Source organism: Myotis lucifugus, unplaced genomic scaffold (genome assembly GCF_000147115.1).
Source record: "Myotis lucifugus unplaced genomic scaffold, Myoluc2.0 scaffold_113, whole genome shotgun sequence".
Lineage (NCBI taxonomy): Eukaryota > Metazoa > Chordata > Mammalia > Chiroptera > Vespertilionidae > Myotis > Myotis lucifugus.
Window position 1 is genome coordinate 273,664 of NW_005871161.1, and position 22,465 is coordinate 296,128.

Consider the following 22,465-nt stretch of genomic DNA (forward strand, 5'->3'; position numbering starts at 1 on the left):
GCAATGCACATGGGTTCTATATGGTATTCTCTGTCTAGAAACTTATGTGGGGAAATTTGTCTTTGCTTAAAATGGCAATGTCAAAATATCACTGTTACGTCATTTGTATTTAGTGCATTTTGGGTTGAAAAATATACTAATAATAAATGGAGTCATCAGCAAAATTGAGCAGCATGAGCAATCATGGAGGAAAGAGGTTCATGAACACTGTATGGGTTTCTTATATCTGTTGTAATAAATGACCACAAACCAGTGGCTTACACACCACGGGTCATGGATTCGTCGTTTCACATTTCTGGACGTCAGAAGCTACGATCAAGGCCTTGGCAACATGCTTTTCCTTCCGGCGCCTCCTGTCTTTGGTCTGGCCCTTCCCTGGAGGCAATGCCCTCCCTTGCCTGTCCCTCTTGGAGACCCCTCATCCTTCTAGAGTCCCCTCGGCTCTCACTGCCGCTTGAGTCCCCCAGGGTCATTCAGAGACTCCCTTTCCTCTCTGCTCCTGTGCCCTTGGTCACAACTCCTTTAGGGCATTTCAAAGAGACTAATTATTTTTTAAAAAATATTTTGTTATTGATTTCAGAGAGGAGGGGAGAAGGAGAGAGAGATAGAAACATCAATGATGATAGAGAATCATTGATTGGCTGCCTTCTGCACGCCCCACACTGGGGATCGAGCCCGCAACCCGGGCATGTGCCCTGACGAGGAATCCAACCCTGACCTCCTGGTTCATAGGTCGATGCTCAACCACTGAGCCACATCGGCCAAGTGAGACAGTAATTCTTACTTGTTTTTCCAGATGGCAACCTCCTTGACTTCCCGCTCCCCCCCCCCACCGCCCCCAACTTTACACAGGGCTACATACCACGCAATGTCCGGTCCAGTTTAGGACCTTTGCTGGCAGAGTCTTCAATAGCGGTAACCAGTTCCTGGGTAGAGCTGCCATTTTGGTGAAGCCCCTACTATGTGCCAGATGCTTCATCTGCCCTATCCATAATCCACACCACAGCCCTGCCAATGATTACTTCCTGTTTTAGCGGCCCCTACAGGCGAAACCAGATAATAATGCCGGATGTGGGGCAGGCAGCCTTCCTGCACCCTGTAACCATGCCGTTGGCCATACACAGGCTCCAAGCCCGCCTGCTCACCTGCCTCAGGCAGGGAGTGACTGTCCCTTCTCTCACCGCCAGGAGTGAGGCTCAGTCACCTGACCCACCTGCATTCGGGGGCTGGGAAAGGCGGGGAAGCAGGTGGGTCATTTTAAAGATGAAGAAGGCACATCTCAGAGAGAATGCATAGCTTGCACACCCCCCTGTTGTTAAGGCTCCTGTGCCCTTTCCTGCATCCTCACCCCAGCCCGAAACGCTTCCCCAAGTAAAATCTATTATGGTGACTTCACCAACAACTCAGATCCAGAATAGTCCGCCTGTGCGACAGGGGATGCCAGTCGCCTCACCACCCCCCACCCCCCCATCCCGAAAAGGAATCCCGCTATTGCTCACACAGTACAGCACAGCAGACACCTGCCAACTTGGCACGCTTGGCATCCAGGCCACAGATCCCTACCAGGCCTTGATGAAGGTCTGATCGTGTATTTTTTAAAACTCTAGCCCGCTGTGATGGCTGTCCCCCCTCCATCTGCCCCATGCGGGGCGACATCGGCTCCAGCTGCAAGCTACACCTGCTAGAGTGCCAGCCGGTGCCGTGGGGGTGCGGGCAGGTTAGCAGGCGGATGCCCAAATCTGGCCACCGCCTGCAAAAATCTTCGGATCCTTCTGTAGCCATAACAGAAATAAAAACAAAGAAGAGGAAACGCAGGGTGGGGTGGGTGGGAACAAAGACTCATTTTCAATGAAAAAAAGTCACTTTGTCGTTCTGGCCGTGAGTGATCTGCTGGGGGACAGAGAGCGAAACTCAGGGCCAGCGGCTCCATCTTTTTCTCCTTTTTTTTTTTTTTTTTTTTTTTTTTTTTTGTAAAAGGAAAAATTTAGGACCACATTTCCAGAGCCTTCTACCTTCCTCATCTTCCTTGATTTTTTCCCAGGTGGTCACATCCTTTGAACGCTAGCACAACAGTGGCCTGGGGCTGTGTCTCTCAGCCTCAACTTCCTCATCCATAAAATGGGATGAAAGTGCCCCCTGAGTCACGCATCCTTAGGAGAATTAAATGGGTCCGAGCAGCAAACGACTGCGAGCTCAGCACAGTGCTAGCCTCGGGGTAGGCTCTTGCGGGGCGGGAAGCTGCCACATTACCGCTATTGGCAGCAGCAGCGGTGGTGGTGGTGACATTGGTGGTAGTGGAAGCCGTTTTCCTGGTTTCTGGGACCATGTGGATTTTTCGGCTTCCAGGTGAGACGGCAGAAGGAAGAGACCAGCCGGGGGCGGAGGCTTGGCCAAGGCCGTGTCCATCCAGCGGAATAGATTCTTCCTCCGCTGCCGCACACGAGGCAGAGCGGACACAGACCACGTGGCTTTTGAAGTTTGACAGACAGAGGTCTGACTCGGCTGCGCCACCACGTGGAGCTCTGTGATACTGGGCCCATCACTCACTCCTTTGAACCTCAAAAGTCCACGTCTTGCGATCCTCTGCGGAGTGGAGCATCGCCTTGTTGTCATGGAGAAGGTCAAAGAGGAGAGGGTGAGCAGACACAGTGGCATGAGAAAGGATTCACTTTAGAAATGACCAGCCTGCCCGGCCGGCGTGGCTCAGTGGTTGAGCATCGACCTAGGAACCAGGAGGTCACGGTTGGATTCCTAGTCAGGGCACATGCCTGGGTTGCAGGCTCGATCCCCAGTGGGGTGCAAGCAGGAGGCAGCCGATCGATGATTCTCTCTCATCATTGATGTTTCTCTCTCTTTCTCTCCCTTCTTCTCTGACATCAATAAAAATATATTTAAAAAATAATAATAATACATAAAATAAAAAATAAAAATGGCCAGCTTGACTTTCTCGATTTTGAAAGTGATTTGCCACTATTTCACTTAAATAAAAATAAGAAAATTCAAATAAGCAAAAGAGAAAAAAATGACCCAGGATCCCTCGATCCATGCCAACATCTTGATGTTTATCCAAGAAAACTGTCTCCATGGTTGCAAGGTTGAGGAGATGTGAAAGCAGGCCACCCAGGGAGAAGGCCTTTGCACATGGATGCAGCCACCATCTGGGGTCAGTCGTGTGGCCACTGCCCTGCTGCAGGCAGAGGGCTCCACAGGCCACAGGCCCAGTCCCCTGTGGTGACCTATTGTAAGGGCAGCGCCATCAGCTGTCACTCCCCACCCCCGATGTGGAGGTCAACATGAGCACACGAGTGAGTTTTAAAGAAGACCCTTTATCAAAAGGGAGGTGTGTCCAGTCTCTCGGGGTGTCCCTGCCTTTCTCCCTTCTGACTTGTGTTCGGCTCCTGCCCCCCCTATTAGTTCCGAGCTCCTTGCAGCTCAGGGCTCACAGTCTAATGAACAAGTAGACAAAGAGGCAGCGACGTCAGTGTGATGAGCAATCAGACAGTGGGGAACTCTGGGTATGACTCTCATTTTATAGTTGAGGGTCCCAGAGGGCCATGTGGTTGCCTGAGGTCAATTGTTGGCCCCTGGAGGAGCCCAAACTAGGGACCTGTGTCTGGCTCCAAATCCAGAGCGTTTTTCCACTGGTACCCCCTGCCCACCTCACACCAGGCTGTTGCCATCATTAATTATAAACCAGAAGCACATGCATTCAGTGTTCTGTATCCCAGGAAGTGGGGCAGGTGTCCTCCTAGCTTCCCGCAGCTACTTCTGGATCATTGTCCCTCCTTCTTCCCAGAAAACCTCTAGTTTTTGAGCTCATGCCATAGATGGCGCCATCTGCAGCCATTTCTTGGCGCAGTCACCTACTGACTCCTCATTCCTTGAAGACTTAGCAGCTCCCTCATGTCTCTCTTGCCCAGCACAACTTCTGTCAATCTTGGCGATTTCAATACACACACGATATCCCCTCAAACACTGACCACCCAGTGTCTTTCCTTCTCTTATTTTTTTTTAAGCCCCAGGAAACCCCTAATCTACTTCCGGTCTCCACAGATTTGCCATCTCTAGACGCGTCATATAAATGAAATCATGTAATATGTGGCCTTCTGTGCCTGATTCTTTCACTTATCAGAAAGTTTTCAAGGTTCATCTATGTTGTAGCATGAATCGCTACTCAGTTCTATTCATGGCAGAATAATATTCCACTCCATGGACACGGTACATTTTGTGTATCCATTTGCCCATCGGTGGACATTCGGGATGCTTCCACTCTTAGGCTGTGGCGAATAATGCTGCTATGAAATCCACTTACAAGTCTGTGTTTGAATTTCTCCTGGGTAGAAAACTAGAAATGGAATTGCTAGGTCGTATGGTAAATGTATAGCTAACATTTTAAGAAATGACTTTTCTTTTCTAAAGTAGCTTCACCATTTTCTATTCCCGCCAGCGGTAAGCGAGGGTTCCAGTTTATCCACATCCTCGCCATCACTTGGTCATGTCTGTCCCTTTTATGACAGCCACGCAGGCGGGGGAGTGAAGTGGTGCCTACTGTTGTCTGGATTTGCAGTTCCCTGGTGGCTAGTGGTGTTGAGCATCTTTAATGTGCCTCTTGCCTGACCGTCACTTTCTTTAGGGCCTCTGTGCTTCTAACCTTGTCTTCCCCCTAAAATCGCTCACACACACACTTTCACAGTCAAACCCTGGCCCCTGTCATTCCCTCCGTCATCATCCCCATGCTGCACATTCCGCTCTTACCCATTACCATCTTTCCAGCTCACTCCCTCTCCACCTCCGACAACTTCTCAACGTGATTGGGGTCCAATTCTATTGATTGAGACACCTTCTCACTGTCTCTCGGGCCCCAAACATGCCTTCATTTTTGTTCTCCGCCTTGGATTCCACGAGCTCTCGTTGAAGTCATTCCCCTGCACCTCCCTCTGGTCACTGTGCTTCCCTGGCAAAACCACAACTCCGGTTGCAGCCAATGCTACATCTATGCTCCAACGTCACCCACGCCGTGAACATGGCTTGAGAGAAAACACACACAGTCAGGCCTTTCTTTAAACTCATGACCACAAACCTCACGGTGTGTTGGGTGGTGCCTGCAACCCTCTTACCCCATCCTGTGTGCTCACCCTCCCATCACCCCGGGGACTATTTCATACCTTGTCCTTTCTCCTCAAACCTTCAGGAGATCCTTTCTGAGTCTCGTGCTTAGCTGATGTCCTTGCTTCCCATTCTGCTGAGAAAATAGAAACAATTTTTATGAAGGCGCAACTAGCCATGGGCACCCTATCTGTACACCCACAAGCATCTGTTCCTACTCTCATGCCTTCCGGTTCCATAGATAGAAAGACCTTGCTGCTATCTAAGGCCAAGTCATGACCCATGACGGCCACCCACCCCCTCTTATCTGTCCATGGAAGTCACTGCAGGAATTGTCCTCTCCCACAGCGGCAGCCTGCCAACACCTGTAATAGCACTTTTCCTAATTAAGCCCTCTTTTGACTCCATATCCCTAACAATTATCCCCCTTGTCCGTTGCCCTGCTCCCAGTGGCAGCAAATTCCCTCGATAGATTTGCCTTCTATAGTTTTGTTGTCCTCGAGTCTTCTCCTCCAAGTCTTTCTTGAACCTACTCCAGTCAGGATTTCGCCCCAACCATTCACCGCCACAGCCCCTGTCCAAGCTGCAGCACCCTTCAATGTTGCTAAATCTGATACTTAATTCTTAGGCCATCATTTGACTTGACATAGTTAGTCCCTCCCTCCTCCTTAAGGCACTTTTCTAACTTGGCTTTTCCTACAACGTCACTGATTTTTCTCTCCTTTGCTAATTCTCCCACATCTTGCCAACTTTTAAATTGTGGAGTGTCCTCAGGCTCGGTCCCTGGCCCTCTTATTGGTGGAAACTCAGTGGTCCCTCCCAGGCGCCTGAGCGTCAACGCCTCTGTAAACCGTGACCGCTCCTGCTGTTACTCCAGCTGCAACCTCGATCCACTTTCATGTACCCAGTCGCTCTCTCAGAGTGTCCAGGTGTCTAGAGCATATCTCGGATTTAACAAGTCCATGTCGGAGCTCCTAATTCCTGCCTCCTCCAAACCTGCCCCTCCGCTGACCTCACCATCTTAGTCAATGGAAATGACATTTCTTTCCCCCAGTTTTTCCAATAAAGAATTGGGGCCTGACCGGTGTGGGTCGGTGGTTGAGTGTCGACCTATGAACCAGAAGGTCACAGTTCGATTCCCAGTCAAGGGCACATGCCCGGGTTGCGGGCTCGATCCCTCGTGTGGGGCGTGCAGGAGGCAGCCAATCAATGATTCTCTCTCATCACTGATGTTTCTCTTTCTCTCTCCCTCTCCCTTCCTCTCTGACATAAATAAATAAATGTTTATTTATTTATTATATAAAATAAAGAATTGGGGAGTCATCCTTAATTCCTATATTAGTTTGCTAGAGCTGCTATCACAGAGAGCCACAAACTGGGCGGCTTAAATGACAGAAACTTATTTTCTTGGAGTTCAGGAGGTGAGAAGTCTAAGCTCAAGGTGTCGGTAGACTTGGTTCCTTCTGAGGGCTGTCAGGGCAGGGGCTGGTCCGGGCTAGTGGATGGCCACCTTCTGTACCTGCCCGTGGCTATCACTTGGACTCACCCCCTATCTCCTTACCAGCTCCTCCAGGAGTGCTTGCCTCCCAGCTCTCCCTCAACATTTCCTCTTTGCTCGTCTGCCCCATCACCCTAGCAGCCTTTTTCTATTCCTTTCACAGGCCTAGGTGCTCCCCAGTCTCAGAGCTTTTGCACCTTTTCTACCCAGCGGGGTAAAAAATCTTTCTTTAGCTCTCACCTAACTGCCTTCTCGTGCTCAGGTCTCACCTTAAACGTGACCTACTCTGACTGCCCCGAGTCGCCCTCCTCCGAACTTCACCTATCAGCCCCATGTCCCTTTCATAGCACCTTTCATCTGCAACCGCCTTATGTAGTATTCATGTGCTGACTTGTTTACCATCTGTCTCCTCCTATGAGTATATAAGTTCTGGGGTGGTCAAAACCTCATCAGTCTTGGTCACTAGTCTATCCCCAACACTAGGGGCTCAATACATGTTTGGGGGGAGGGGAGGAGATGATGAATAAATGGATTAATGGGCCTCTCTAATGCCCACCCAGGTTAGGGATCTTTGTCACATACTTGAAACAATTATTTCGACACATACACACATACACACATATGTTCAGGTAGATGAGAGGAGACAGAACAGGCAGGAGAAGATTACATTAAAAACAAGAGTTTGGGCCCTAGCCGGTTTGGCTCAGTGGATAGAGTGTCGGCCTGCGGACTGAAGGGTCCCGGGTTCGATTCCGGTCCAGGGCATGTACCTTGGTTGCAGGCACATCCCCAGTAGGGAGTGTGCAGGAGGCAGCTGATTGATGTTTCTAACTCTCTATTCCTCTTCCTTCCTCTCTGTAAAAAATCAATAAAATATATTTTAAAAAAAAGAATATGGCAAAGTTTTTTTAAAATAAATAAATAAATAAATAAATACATAAATACATAAATAAATAAAAACAGAGTTTGGAACAGACAATGTCAGTCTCCTTTGTCCATGTAACCAAAGCCCTTAAAATACGACTTTCCTCTAAGCTGCAGTGGGAGCTGTGGATTCTAGAAGAACTGGTGGGGACGGCCCCTCTCTGCCCTTGGACAAATGGTGGCCTGCCGAGCTGTGTGACAAGGAAGGTGAAATCACTTTCAGCAGCTGCCACCAAACTTGATGGATGTGACAAAGCCTTTCCACAAAGCACATAAATCAAAGCAGATGACTGACAGCGAAGTAAACATTTTAGAACTAGAGTAATTAGGAATATATTAGCAATTAAAATAAACTTATTATCATTAGCAAAATTGGCAGCTACTTGCAATTTCCCCAGGGGCCTCCTTTCAAGTTTACCCTGGTAGATTATATTAAGGCAAGATTAATGTTTTTGTAGATACAGTTTTCATTTGTCTCAATTATTCCTCACAGTGCCTGGTGTATGGAGAGACATTTGATAAATATTTGCTGATGGAAGGAAGGGTGGAAGGAAGGAAGGAAGAAAGGAAGGAAGGAAGGAAGGAAGGAAGGAAGGAAGGAAGGAAGGAAAGAGGGAAGAAAGGAAAGAGGGAAGGAAGGAGGAAAGTAGAAAGGAAGGTGGAAGGAATTAAGAAAGGAAGGGAGGAAAGGAGGAAACAAGGAATGAACTGAAAGTCTAGAGGTGCCAGTAAACACGGGAGCTGTTGACGTGCCATAAAGTTGCAATGAGGAAATTGCTGAAGGAAAATTAATGGGATACAATGGAATTGTAACCACCGTGCTAATTACTCCTCATAAAAATATTAAAGTATATATAGTAATGAAGATAATAAGAACCCAATAGCTTTCCAGGTCAATGTCCCTGGAGTTTATCCAGCGCAGAAGAAGTAGGAAGGCTACTTTGCTCCTGGAATTGCCAAACACCCTCTTCCAGATTTCCTTCTCCCGCGTATATGCACAAACACGGGGTCGCAGTTCCCTCAGGAAGCACCGCGCATCTTGTCATATTTCCAGGAGCCCAAGAAATGAGTCTCTTTTGAATAATGATTTGCATAAACAGACACACACCGGGACTCCTTCAACTGTCTCGGCCAGTTTGAGTGAAATGAGCTCCACTTGACTCGGAGCTGTCACGTTGTGTGATTGATTGCCCAATTTCCCTTCCTGTCCCTGGACTGTAGCCACCACAGCTCATCGGTGCGCCTGTCCTTCATGCCCCATGGGTGCTCTGCTTCTGAGAAACACTGTGATGTTGGTGGGAGGAGGGCACGGCATAACCAGCCCAGCCTGGCCCCTGACACATTATTAAGTAGGGCTCCTGCTTTCCCTGATTCATCCATCACCCAAGGCTCCCCTCTGTCCCACCAGAGCGCTGGAACCACCTGTCGAGACCCTGTTCCTGGAAGGAGTTCTTAGCCTAGATTTGGGTGAAAAGGTCCCAAAGACACAGACGTGTCTGATGACCAGAGGATGGGACACCCTTCCAGGGTAGCCTGCTACATCTCCTTAAACAATGATGATCCTACTGAAGTCATGAGACGTGGTCCTCTCCCAGGACAGCCACTATCTAAGAGAGACTGGCTCACCAACCCGTTCATTCAATCATTCAACTAACAGGTACTGAGCACCTAGTGAGTGTCAGGAATTGTGCTGAGACCTCGGATTCAGAGATGAAAAACGGACTCCCTTCCTGCCCTTACGTAGCTTTCAGCCTCAAAAATGATGCCGTATGGGACGCAGGTTAGGCCACACAAGCCTGGATCCACTATCCTGGTGGTACAATCTCACTGGGCCTCCGTCTCCCTATCTGTAACATTCAGAGGATAACATTGCCCTTAGCCAAGGGTTGCTGTGAGAATTAATTAGCACCTCATAGCACTTGGGCAGCCTTGAGCACAAATGCAGAATGACAGTTCCATTGCTTCCCTTGTGGAGGGACCAATAGAAGACCCCAGTTTCAAAGGCGTTAAGTTTTGCAGGAAGAATGCAAGGCCCCGAGGAACACTACAGAGTTTAAGAGTGAGGTTGAGAGTTCAAGAGTGAGTTTGTCTGAAGGCGAGGATAGAAGCTGAGTCAATATACCAGTCACCTGGGCTGCAATTGCTCTTGAGAACTTTCTGGAATCCTAGACTGTCTCCCTCTTTGGACTCCAGACTCTGAGATCCTTTATACTGGACCTTACTTCATGCCTCTGTCATCTTAGAAACTATCTTCTTATCTGGATACCCCCTAGCACCAGCTTCCTTCCAGTAGCCAGATCGTTTTAGCCTTGATAAACCCCTCACTGTCAAAATGCTCAAATTCATGCACAGGCATATTTGCTGCTCATGGCAGGCTATCTCCTCCAGGAAGAATCAGACACCAGCACACACAGCTGCCAGTGGCTCGGCCATACATGATCGTCTGTGTGGTTACCTTCACGTGGAAATGGGTAAGCTTTAGCTCTGGAAGGTGGAGTCGCCTGTCTGGTGCCACGCAAATGCCACGCAATAATAAACCTGTGGGTTGGAACTGGTTCTCCGAAGCCAGAGGTCAGACTCTTCACCCCACACTGCCCTCCTTCCAAAACATGGCGAAATGATGGTGGATATCACCTCCATTTATAGTTTGAGTGGCTTTTGGGTACCTCCTTAGAACTCCACTGAAACCCCACTGTTCCAGTTCCGCTCCTTTGGCCTGGAATCTAACACCTCCACTACCCTGATTAATTTCTCAGATTTACTGTCCCAGAACCCCCTCTATGCAGTCATCTCCACTGCCACACGGACTAGTCCCTACACCACTCCCCCTGCTTTGGCTTTCCTGCCGCTCTGACCCGATCTATGCGCTTGCCTCCATCCTGCAAACCCTGACTGCCCACGACGAACCATGAACACTCAACAGTGCTCTATGAATCTTTTCTGCAAATGCAAACATCATACACATATCAAGGCAAGACTATGACTGGGATGGGAGGGGGCTTCTGTTTTAATCTTTTACATGTTGCCTTTTGTTGTTGCTGCAAATGGGGTAGATAGAGGGTAATAATTTTCTAATAATAACACATTAAAAATAAAACAACTTTTGGGAGGCGTAAGACATCCAAACATCTGAGGGCGAATGAACGTCCCTGGTCCAGAATTGGGGGGACAGTGTATGGGGCACTTTAGGGGAGAGGCTTGGGTTACTGGGAGGTGAGTGCGAGCCACAGCAGGTAGACTTCCTACCCTTTACCATTAAGACAGTGGTGTGTAGGGAGAGTTGACAGAGGGGTAGTGGGTGGTGTTTTATTTTTTTTAATTAATTTTTTTGAAATCTTGATTGTTGAAAGTACTACTTATGTCCCCTCCCCCCTCCCATTGACCTCTTCTAGCCCCTCCCTGCCCCTCTGCCCCCAGGCCTTCATGGTGGGTGGCGTTTTTAGAAAACTTTTTAGTAGGAAACTGACTGGTGTTGGGCTGTGACTTTAAAGAGACAACAAACCTTTATACTGAGCCGCTGTTTTTCCCAAGTGTCTCTCATTCACTCACACTATCTCATTCAAGCTTCCCAGGGACCCTTGCGGTCATTGTCGTTACTCATCGTACAGAGGGAGAAACGGAGGCTCAGGAAGCTAAGGTCACACCGCTAGTACGTGGAGTGGAGCCCAAATCCAGATCGCCTGGCTCCGGAAGGTGTGCGATAAAATACAAAAAGATAAAAGGGTAGAGGGCAGGCCAGGAGGCACGCCCAGCAGGCGGATCCCACCAGGAACTGGGGGCCCCTGTGGTTCTGGGTTGATCTGGCCAGAGCCTTGTGGGAGGGGATCAGTCTGTGGCAGGTCGAAGGTGGGGCGGGGAAGAGGCGAGGTTTGGGGTGGGGACAGCCCCGTCTCCTCCCGGGAGCCCCTCCACCGCGGGTCTCACCTCTCTGCTTCTCCCGCGCTCAGGAAACGCGGCGCCGCCTGGCCCCGTGCGGCCTCCGTAGAGTCCCCGTTGCCATGGTTCCCAGGGCAGGTGTGGGCGCGCAGAGCAGCTACAGGGAAGCGTGAGCGGAGTCCGCGGGACTCTGAGTCCGGCTTCGGGGCCCACGAACCCGCAGAGGCACCATGGGCCGGAGTAAGCGCCCCTTCCTCTCCCACCTTCGCTCTCATCGTCCCCTTTCCTGGCATCGGCCCGGGCCCACTAGGACCCTCGGCGCCAGCTTCGGACCAGCGCTGCCCCTTCCCGCCCGCGGACCCGAGCCCAGCTCGGCAAATCCCGCCCCTTGGCCCTGGGCAGACCCAGCTGTGCCAGGCCCGCCTCCGACCCGCCGGGCAGCCTGGCCCTTGAGCGGCTCGGGGTCCTCTATGAAGAGGGGTGCGCGAGGGGGTGGCTGAAAGGCGCAGTGAGTGCTGGGGTCAGACACACCAGTCCGGCCTGCGCGCGGCCTTTCTTGCTGTGTGGTCCCGGGCTCCTCACTGTCCCCGAGCCTCAGCCTTCAGACCCTTGGCAAGGCAGTGTGCCTAGTGGCCCAGGAACCGAACCAGCCGGGACACCATGCCTGTCTGCAAGCTGGCCTACCTCCTAGCAGGGGCCTCCGGGGACAGAGGAGCGCCCCAGGCCGTGGGCGCCCCGCAAGCCCGGGTGGCGGGCTGCCAGTTAGCCTCTTCCTCCCAGCCACGTGTGCAGTCATCTCTGCCTGTTTGTGGAGCCAAAGCTTAGGGCAGCAGGCACGTTCCCCTGCGTGGTATCTCTCTCCCCACCTCTCCCTTTCCCTTGTCTTTCTTCCAAAGAACGGACATGGCAAGCCACTCCTGTCACCAGAAGTAGCGGAGGGTTCAGCTAACTGCACACGAATGATCGGGTTCATACATGTTTCATATTTTTTAATAAAGGCCAACTCCCCTTCAAGGATGTGGCATGGCCGGGGGGCAGCCGAAGGTGCTGTGCAGGGCTTTGCCTCAACACATTTAGGACCTTGGGCGAGTTTGCAAACTGCACCTTCACTCCTCTCCTGACAGATGTAAATAGATACTGTATCTACGCATATGTTATTACATGCAAAGCATTTAGGGAAGTGCCTGGTACCTTGTAAATGAGCAATAAATGAATTTTTATTGTCTCTTGGGGTGAACATGGAATATTTTCACATTCCTAAAATGTAAGGATCAAATGGATTAATAATTTGATTGATTGATTGATGGATTGATTTGAGAGGGGGGGGGAGGGAGAGAAAGAGAGGAACATCGATTTGTTGTTCCACTTATTCATGCATTCCTTGGTTGATTCTTGTATGTGCCCTGATGGGTGATCAAACCCACCACCTTGGCGTATCAGGACGATGCTCTAACCAACTGAGGTACCCAACCAGGGCTTGGATTAATAATTTTTAACAGCCCTGGAAATGCAGGGTTTCTCCATTGTCAATGTCCCCTCAACTTTAGTGTGTCTTATGAAGATGACTTGTGGGCCCCAGGGTACCGTCTCCAGTCCCTTGGTGCTGCCGACAGGCCAGCCCTGTGCTACCCATCCCCGGGCAGGAGACTCTTGTGCCCCTCCTCCTCTGAGCGGCTCCTGTCGTTCCTCCTGGGAACAGACCCTGTGGCGGTTGCTTTATAAGATTGCGATGCAAACTCCGGGTGTCCCTCTCTCCTCTGCAGCTTTCGTGACACTGATGCTGACCAGGTGAGTGAGTGAATGGCTGCACCTTTCCTCACTGCTGCCCTCGGTCAGCCCCACTGTGCCTCTCAGTGGCCAGTTGCTCTGTTTTGGTTTACCTCCACGGTCTCACCCAGTTTGACCACGAGATGCCATGGCCACAAGCCCATAGTCCTCACCCATCAACTCTGTCTGCATCCACACTGCACAATGTGTGTAGCCCGGCTGGCGTGGCTCAGTGGTTGAGCATCAACTATGAACCAGGAGGTCACGGTTGGATTCCCGGTCAGGGCACATGCCGGGGTTGTGGGCTCCATCCCCAGTGTGAGCGTGTAGGAGGCAGCCAATCAATGATTCTCTCTAATCACTGATGTTTCTCTCTCTCTCCCCCTCTCCCTTCCTCTCTGAAGTCAATAATATATTTACAAAAATGTGTGTAAACCCTGTGCAAAAGAGGCAAAACTATGGGGTCTTGTCCCTTCCCTCTGCCCCACGGTGGGTCAGAACCTCCAGCAGGGGGCAGCACTGCTCCGAGCTCTCTGATCTAACTGCAAGGAAAGACCCATGGGCCTGTCATGTCATAGCTGGAGATGAGCACGAGGGCGGAGGTGTGACCTGTGACAAATGTCCTTGCAGTCACGGAAGACCTGATTCGACGGAATGCCGAGCACAACGAGTGTGTGATATTTTCCCTGGAGGAGCTCTCCTTGCACCAGCAAGAAATAGAGAGGCTGGAGCACATCGACAAATGGTGCCGCGATTTAAAGATCCTCTACCTTCAAAACAATCTCATCGGGAAGATCGGTAAGTTCCCAGGACTTTATGCTCATGGTTTCTGGAACCCCCGGAATGGGAGAACTGTGGACAAGACAGTGTTCCCGTAGAGCAGCAGTTCTCAACCTGTGGGTCTCGACCCTTTTAGGGTCGAACCACCCTTTCACAGGGGTCACCTAAGACCATCGGAAAACACATATATAATTACATATTGTTTTTGTGATTAATCACTATGTTTTAATTATGTTCAATTTGTAACAATGAAATTGGGGGTCACGGCATTAGGAAGGTTGAGAACCACTGCCATAGAGGAAGACAGCAGCTAAGAAAGAATTTCATGGGGGAGTGGACACAGCCATAGCAGCCAGCAGTCACAAGGGGTGTAAGGACGACGTGAAAGGATGCTCGGAGCCTGTGCTCACTGGGTGGGTGACACCTGCTGCCATGATTCGTACTGTCAGGTACCCAGGGCGCCCGGGCCAGCGCATGAAGGTCGGAGCAGAAGGGAGGACCAGCCAGAGCTGGAGGGCAAGGGGTGGGTCAGGGTTGATGAGGCAGAGTGAGCGCCAACCCCTGTGGGGCTGGCCTGGAACCAGAGGTCAGCCCTTGAGGTTAGGTTTTAACTCCTCGTGGTGATGTGCGAGTGCCCTCAACAAGGGCGTTTGGCCACGTCTGCAGGCATTTCTGGTTGTCACCAGTGTGCGTGGGTGTTGGGTGGTGTGCAGGGGCCAGGGTGGCACCCTCACACGAGAAGTTCCCAGGCTTGTGTGTGTGTGTGTGTGTGTGTGTGAGGGCCAGAAACCTGGGGTGCGCTTGCCTCTCGTTGGCTGGGTAACTCCCAGTTGGCTCTAAATTTGCTAAAACCTAGAAATTGCATCATCTTTTTGAAGATGTATTAGGATTCTTCCTGTTTCTTCAGAACGTGATTTCCAGCATCTTGGACTTTTCCAGAAATGGGAACCTTGGCACACTGTTCAATGAAGAGGTCGATCTGACCACCCGCAGCTTTCACGCATGCGGCATTAAAGGGCCATTCTGACCCGGCCGCTCTGACGGAGTCCCTGCATTTTTCAATCTGCACAGCTGGTCCCTCACAATGACGGCCGAGAGCGTAGATTTCAGTCCTTTTCAGAGCTGTGAGAAGGCTTACATTTTGGCTTCCACAGTGTTCCGAAATTACACAGCCTTTTACACGTTAACAATGGGAGATTTCAGAGGCGCGCAGGCACGCCTGTAGCTGGGAAAAGGATCTCTCTTGGATTCCACTTGCTCTTGTGCCCTGGGGGTGGAAGTTTGCCTTCCTGAGCTCCGCCCCTCACTGGAGGTGCAGATGAGCTTGGGGGGAAGGCTCTGCTTAGTTGTCCGTCCAGCTGTGAGCTGAGGACCCTCTGGGGTCCTGTTAAAATGGGGCTCAGAACCTGGGCGGTGGGCTCCCAGAATCTGCATTTGTAATGACTTTCCGATGAGCCTCAGGCAAGCCCAGAGCTGCTTGAATTGGGGCAGAAGGGGGCTGGTCATGGCAGCTGGTGGCAGCTTGCTCCGGGATGGCTTGGGCTAGGATGCTCAGACCCCTCCCTGCCCCGCTGGAGACTCTAGGCATTTGTACTTATGAGCCTCTCTTTCCCTGACCCCTTCGGCCCATTGGTCCTGAGTTCATTCAGCACATCCTTTCCCAACACATCTGACCTATATTTCTCTGCCCGATGACTCCTTTAGTATTGAAGAGGTAATGCATATAACACGTGTGGGAAGAGGAGGTATTTGATTGCGGGCTGGCGATGCTATGTGTTAACTTCAGGTGTTTCTGTTTGGGATGCAGAGCAGACACTCTTATCTGTCAAAACCCTTGTCACGTGGCGCTCTGCATGTCCTTTGAGTCTCAAATGCTCAGGCGTCGCCTGGAGTGCCTTCGCCGAGCCTCGGTACCGCTTAGGGTGACAGAACTGCTGAGAGCACTTGAGTAATTTTTTCTGAAGTTCTCATTTTGAAAAATGAGTCCACTGAGGCTTAAAGATGGAAACTCCTATCCTTGGGTCTGTGGTAACATATATGATATTTCGTAAATGTCAAAATGAAATGGGACGACAAGGGTGATGGTTGTAAGTCATCACATTTGATCTCTTACTGCCCCTGAAACCCGGGCGGGGGAAGCAGTCCCTCAGCGGGGCTGCCCAGCCACACCCTTCTCCGGGCGGTGGGGGTGGGTTTCACATCCGTGGGGTCTGAGGAAGGACTGTTCTTTCAAGGCGCAGTGAGCGCAGTGACTCGCCGTCACGTTCTGGAGTCAGATTTCCTGGCTCTGCCGCTTGACCCGGGACCCGTGGATTGAGGCTTCATGCCTGGGTATTCTCCTTGAGAAAGGGAGAGGATGACAGGGCTTTCACCGCGCAGGGTCATTTTGAGGATTAGCGGCATCATGTATGCAGCATGCTGAGAAATCCCGTGGCGTGTAAGAGCACTCAGCAGTGTTAGCCCTGGTGGTGTTAGCTGCTTGCAAAGGCCATTGACTTCTTGACTTACTCATGGTGGTTGCTTTGCCCACATAGGCTTTCTTTCTTTCTTTTTCTTTACAATATATTTTTATTTATTTCAGAGAGGAGAGGAAAGGGAGAGAGAGAGAGATAGAAACATCACTGACGAGAGAGAATCATGCATGGATCAGCCACCTCCTGCACGCCCCCTCCTGGGGAGCAACCCTGCAACCCAGGCACATGCCCTGACCAGGAATTGAACTGTGACCTCCTGGTTCATAGGTTGACTCTCAGTCACTGAGTCCACACAGGCCAAGCTACATAGGCTTTCGTGTTCATTAAAAGCGATGGTCCTGTGTCAGGGTGACTTGGGCTCCAAGGAAAGGAAGATCCAACTGGGTCTGGCTTTCCAGGAAGGAGACCTAGTGTCGGACCCAGCGATGCGTCTAGAGGTAGGCAGGCTCCACCTCATGGTTGGCTGACTCCTTCTCTCTGCTGCAGCAGCCACAGTGGGCTTCATCCTGGACCTGGTCCCCTCCTGGTTGCAAACTGACTTGAATATCAATAGGGGATCACACTTCCTCCTTTGTAAACATCCAGCAGAGAAAGAGAAAGGAACTCCCCAAGCATGGAATACAGAGCTTCCCCTTCCATCTGGCCAGGAGCACTTGGCCTGTGTGCCCTCCCCCGCAACATGCCATGGCCAGGAGACTGCCATGGGCTGGTTGACTTACACCTGGGACCCTGAGCCGTCACTAGCATGGGACGTGGGGTTGCCATGCACCGGCCCAGTTAGGCTAAGCCTAACCCCTGGAGTCGGGGCCGGGTAGAGACGAGAGCAGAGCTGGCTTCCATGAGAAAGGATGGAAGGAGAAACGGATGTTGCGTTGCCAGCCCACAGTGTGTGGGGCGCAGGTGTGGATCTGAAAGACCGACATGGTTTTGATAGCTATAATAATTCTTCGATTCTCTTTACCGTCTTCACAATAGATTATACAAATATGTCTTTGATCTTGAAGGTTAATTACATTCCTTGTGTATTTCAGAAAATGTCAGCAAACTCAAGAAACTCGAATATTTGAATTTAGCTTTAAACAACATTGAAAAAATTGAAAATCTGGAAGGTAAGACTTATCTTCTTATTTTTGCGAATTAAAATGGAGACTTAAGATTCGATTTAAACAGTGTTGCTTAAACACGATATCCTCCCATTTTGTGGGGTTTCTTGTCAGCTTTCTTGATGGCATCCTTTAGAGCACAATTACTCTTTTTAACCAATAGCTTTATTGAGGAATAATTGACCTGCAAAAACCTGCACATGTTTAAGGCATGCAATTTGATGACTTTGGACATATGCACACACGTGTGAGACCATCACCACAATCAAAGGTAATAGACATACCCATCACCTCTGTATTATCTGATCTCCCCTCAAACTTCTTTTAAATATGTTTTGGTTGCACTGACTAGATCGATCCTCCATACAGTCCTTATTTAACCCGCCTTGTCTTGTTGTGCAAGGGAAGGTTTCCTGTTTTACTCTGCAGGCTGCTGTTTTGCATTGTTTTTTTTCCTAAGTGTCTGTTAATCATCTGAAAGGATTTGGTTGACTCCGTGGCTGGCAGGGCTCCTCTGCCCTTGTGAGGTTGGGATCCCAGGCCCAGCCTCTGGCCTGGCTGGCGGGGCTGCTGCGGGCTGGGCTGTGGGAGTGGGCAGGGGTGGGCACAGCGGCAGGCACGCCCACTCCCATCTGCCAGGAGCTAACATTAGGAGGATTTTACTTAGGTGATGGTTGCGTTTAGCCTCTTCACCTCCTGGTGCAGAAATTGACATACTTATTCATCATGCATTTAAGATTTCATCCTCAAAGCCTAGAATGTCATCACTACCGAAGACCCAAGGCCAGATCAGTGCTGGCCTTGAGATGGTCCTTCCCGTGTCTGGCGTTTTTCTGCGGTAGAAACGGAGTCATTGCTCTCCCAGCTACCACTCTGCGGCCCTGTGGCCGTGTCCCCTGTGAGCCAAAGGCATGACACACTAATCAGGGTCCATGTTTTTTAAATATCAATCTAAGCTTCCAGAGGACTCATTAAAACGCTCACTCTCAGTGGGCGTGGCCACGGCTCCTTTTTTTTAGGAAAGGATCTGGAAGGACAGGGACAATTCTATTTTTGCTGCATGGTTGGTCATCCACCACTGGAGGGCAGCATCGTCACTGTTGTCTTTGGGGGCCTTGGGAACCAGGGTCCACCTGGGGCCTGTTACCTGGATGCCTCTTCCTGTGGGGCCCCCCTCCCCGCTCTGATACGGATGCACTGGGCCAGGGTGGTTTGAGGATATATATGGAGGGACGGGCGGCTTGTCTGCTGGCAAGTATGCACTTTTTATTTCATTTTAAAGGTGAGAGAGGAGGAAGATGCATATACGCACTCAGCCCACCCACTTGAGTAAATCTGAATATAATTTTAAACACAAGTTGCATTTCTGTTTGTTTTGCTGGACTGGAAAAAATAGCTAGCATCCCTTTTCCCTGTTGTGGAATCCCTGGGATAGGATAAAGTACCTTCTTTTTCCATCCCTCCTCCTCACCCACCCTGACCTGGAGGTGGGGTTCCTAACGGTCCGAGCTTTCGCCCTTGGGCAGTCAGCGTGGTTGATTTCAGTGACCTTCAGACCCCCGTGGGTCATCGCAGAGCCGGAGAGCAGGGTGGGACTCGGCGAAGGAAAGGAGCGCTAACTCCAAGGAGGAGGCATTCTCAAGCCTGGCTCGTTCAGCAGGAATCGTTCTGTAACATGGCACATGTGGCTGGATTGCTAACGTGTGGGCTGAGCAGAAGGAAAATGAAGAATCCGCCACTCCGAACAATATGATGGCCATGTGGAGGGTCCTTCATCTCCAACTCTACAGCGAAACCCAACAACATATGAATTCTTAGATCCGTTGGAGTCTTCAAATGTCAGGCTGCTCTTACATGAAAGAGAAACAGCATGGAAATGGCTCCCAGAATCTGTCATGGTAACTGGGAAATACCGGGAACCTGGGTCTGAACTTAGATTGCCCCAAATGTGTCTCCCATGTTTCATAAACACCAGCTGACATTTCTTCCCAACGCAGAGCAAACATGCAGACGTGGAGACGCAGCCTTAATTGTATTTATAGACACGTGCAGTTTCGTGTTCACCCTTCATCTAAGTGGCCGAGCCCACAGTTTTATAATTTAATGACTGAATCACCAAGCATATTGACGTGTTTCAAATACTCCTTACTGTGTGGTGCCTGAGGTGTTTTTCATTAAGTTTGCCATTGTGAGCAGAGCTGTTCTGATCAGCTTTGTACAATCACCTATTCTCAGTTGATGTAGCCAAATGAAATTCTGGACCCACGGGAAAACATTTAAAAGCCTGTGTTGTGTATTGTCAGATTGAATGCTGGAAAGTATAATTATAGTCTTATAAGCTTCACAATCTTATTTAAAATTTTGTCTCTATTGTTGCTAGTTTAATAGAAATAACGACTTTGTTGTCCTTTTTCATATATATGATTGCTTTTGAAGATGTGACGTCATGAATTGCCATCACCTGTGTAGCAGAATCTAGAATATATAACAGTGTTTATTTGTTCTTGTACATTTTGTTTTTGTTTTTAATCCTCACCGAGGATATATTCTAGAGAGAGTGGAAGAAAGAGGGAAAGACAGAGAGAAACAGCGATGTGAGAGAAACACATTGATTGGTTGCCTCCTGCACATGCCCCGCCCAACCAGGGCCCAGGTACGTGCCCGACCAGAATCGAACCCGGGACCCTTTGGTCCGCAGGCCGACACTCTATCCACTGAGCCAAACCGGCTAGGGCTGTTTTTGTGCATTTGGGATAGTCATTTTTTTACTGACTAATATGTCTACCGTAGTAATAAATTCACAGTTTAAAAAGTCAAAGCGAAGCGCGCTCTATATTTTTGTTGGAAAACGTGGGTCTTTATTTTGCCCTCAGACCCCTGAGCCCTGCTCCTGGGGGTGACTAGCCTCAGCTCCCCTCTGCTCTGGCACAGTTCCAGACAGTGTGCTCCGACTGTGCTGTACCTGCGGCCCTCGCTGTTCTCATTGGGAACCAATGGTCAATGGTCCTTTAACGTCCTGATGAGCAAGATGCAGGCTTCGCTCTCACCCCACCCCCAGGGTTCTCCGTCCCTTCTCTCCCCGCCGCCCCGCTTCTATTTCTCTCACATGTGGATATCGTAATGAGACCTGGGCTATGGTGCCTGGGGTTTTGAATACACACGAATCATTTCATACCATCTTCCCAACAACCTCTGCCCTGGGTACCAACGCCATTCTGATTCCACACACGAGGAAGCCGAGGCTGGTAACTTCCCAAGGTCTCAGTGCGAGGCTGTGACGGGGTGGGATCTGGTCAGCAGTGCGATTCACCAGCAGACCTCCTGCACTGTGGCTGCTGCTACTTGTGTGAACCGTGACCGGCAGTTCATGGTGATGGCTCTCACATTTTATGACCGATGCGATGCACCTCTTTGCTTTCATTTCTCTCACCAGGATGTGAGGGGCTGACGAAACTTGACCTGACAGTCAATTTCATCGGGGAGCTGAGCAGCGTGGAGACCCTCCGGGGCAACATCCACCTGCGGGAGCTCTTTCTCGTGGGGAACCCGTGTGCCGACTTCGACGGCTACCGGCAGTTCGTGGTGGCGACTCTCCGGCAGCTAAAGGTACGCTCGCTCCTGGGATGCAGAAATCGCAGGGAACATGCAAACGAGCCGCTACAGTTCTCCCGCCTCAGAGAACGACACATCCCAGCAAACCAAAACCAGTTCCTGACTTACTGAGCCGTTAAAGGCGTTGGGCTGAGGTTCTGGGTTAACAGGACACATGTCTCATGGAGAATTTCCTTGAGGACGAGAATGAGTGACTCGGGTCATTGAATCTGGAATGTTTAGAATAAAGAGACACTGGCTGATGGTCATTGCCCAGAGACTCCGAGAGAACACACCGGTGGGAGCAGCGTGTCCGAGGAATGGGTCCTGTGGCATCACCTGGGAGCCGCGTCCCCGGGAAGGTGCGGGCGTCCCAGCTGAGCCCGCCTCCGTGCGGCTGGGGACCCGCTGGAAGGGTGAGCGCCATCAGGTGGGTGCCCGAGACCTAGGCCCCCGCTGCTCCAGGTGCTTTAGGCTCCGCATCTCAGATCCCCCTGGACCCCAGCAGGGAGATGGTAAGTGCACTCGGGGTAGGAAGTCGGGCCTCGGACAGCTGGTGCTCCTGTGGAAGCCCGCTGTGAGTGGCGGCTACACCAGGCGACAGCCTCTCTCTGAAAACAGCGTTCATAACTGTTTACTAGAACTTAAAAATAGGCTGGTTAACTTGAGGATCTTTTTTTTTTAAAAAAGTGTTTTTACTGACTTTAGAGAGAGAGGAAGGGAGATGGAGAGAGAGATAGAAACATCAAAGAGAAACATCGATCAGCTGCCTCCTGCACGCCCCCTACTGGGGATCGAGCCCACAACCCGGGCATGTGCCCTGACCGGGAATCGAACCGTGACCTGGTTCTTAGGTTGATGCTCAACCACTGAGCCACACCTGCCGGCCACTTGAGGATCTTAATCACCATTTATTTTGCTGAAAGCTGCGATCTACTTGAATATTTTGATCGTATGAAATCAACATGGACGTAGATCAGAGTTTCTGATGTTTCCCACATCACCCGGGTGCAGTTTATTGTCTCTAAGTTTAAAATATCCCCATCAAAGTCAGCTGGGGCCGATACAGATGGCGACTCTGGGATAATCGCTCCGTGTCGGCTGTTTTTTATTCCAGTGGCTGGACGGGAAAGAAATAGAACGTTCCGAAAGGATCCAGGCATTGCAGGACTTCCCTGAAGTTGAGCGACAAGTCAGAGAGCAGGAGAAAGCCTACTGCCTCAGACGAGCCCGAGACAAGAGCGAGGCCCAGAGGAAACTCCGAGAAGAGCAGGAGCGCGGAGAGAAGGAAGGCCACCCAGGCTCGGACGGACGCTGGGACGCAGACGTCGCTGCGGATCCGTATG

The 22,465-nt window shown here is 50.6% G+C and overlaps 1 protein-coding gene across 1 annotated transcript in view; it reads left to right on the top strand.

The window, feature by feature from the left end:
- Window positions 1–11,478: 11,478 nt before the first annotated feature.
- LRRC6 (leucine rich repeat containing 6) overlaps window positions 11,479–22,465 on the top strand; it is a 32,144-nt gene continuing 21,157 nt past the window's right edge. The window contains exons 1-5 of the mRNA XM_014459674.2: window positions 11,479–11,644; window positions 13,802–13,969; window positions 17,457–17,534; window positions 20,962–21,134; window positions 22,237–22,460. Coding sequence (XP_014315160.1) covers window positions 11,635–11,644; window positions 13,802–13,969; window positions 17,457–17,534; window positions 20,962–21,134; window positions 22,237–22,460 — 653 coding nt within the window. The 5' untranslated portion in view covers window positions 11,479–11,634. The remainder of the gene's footprint in view (window positions 11,645–13,801; window positions 13,970–17,456; window positions 17,535–20,961; window positions 21,135–22,236; window positions 22,461–22,465) is intronic.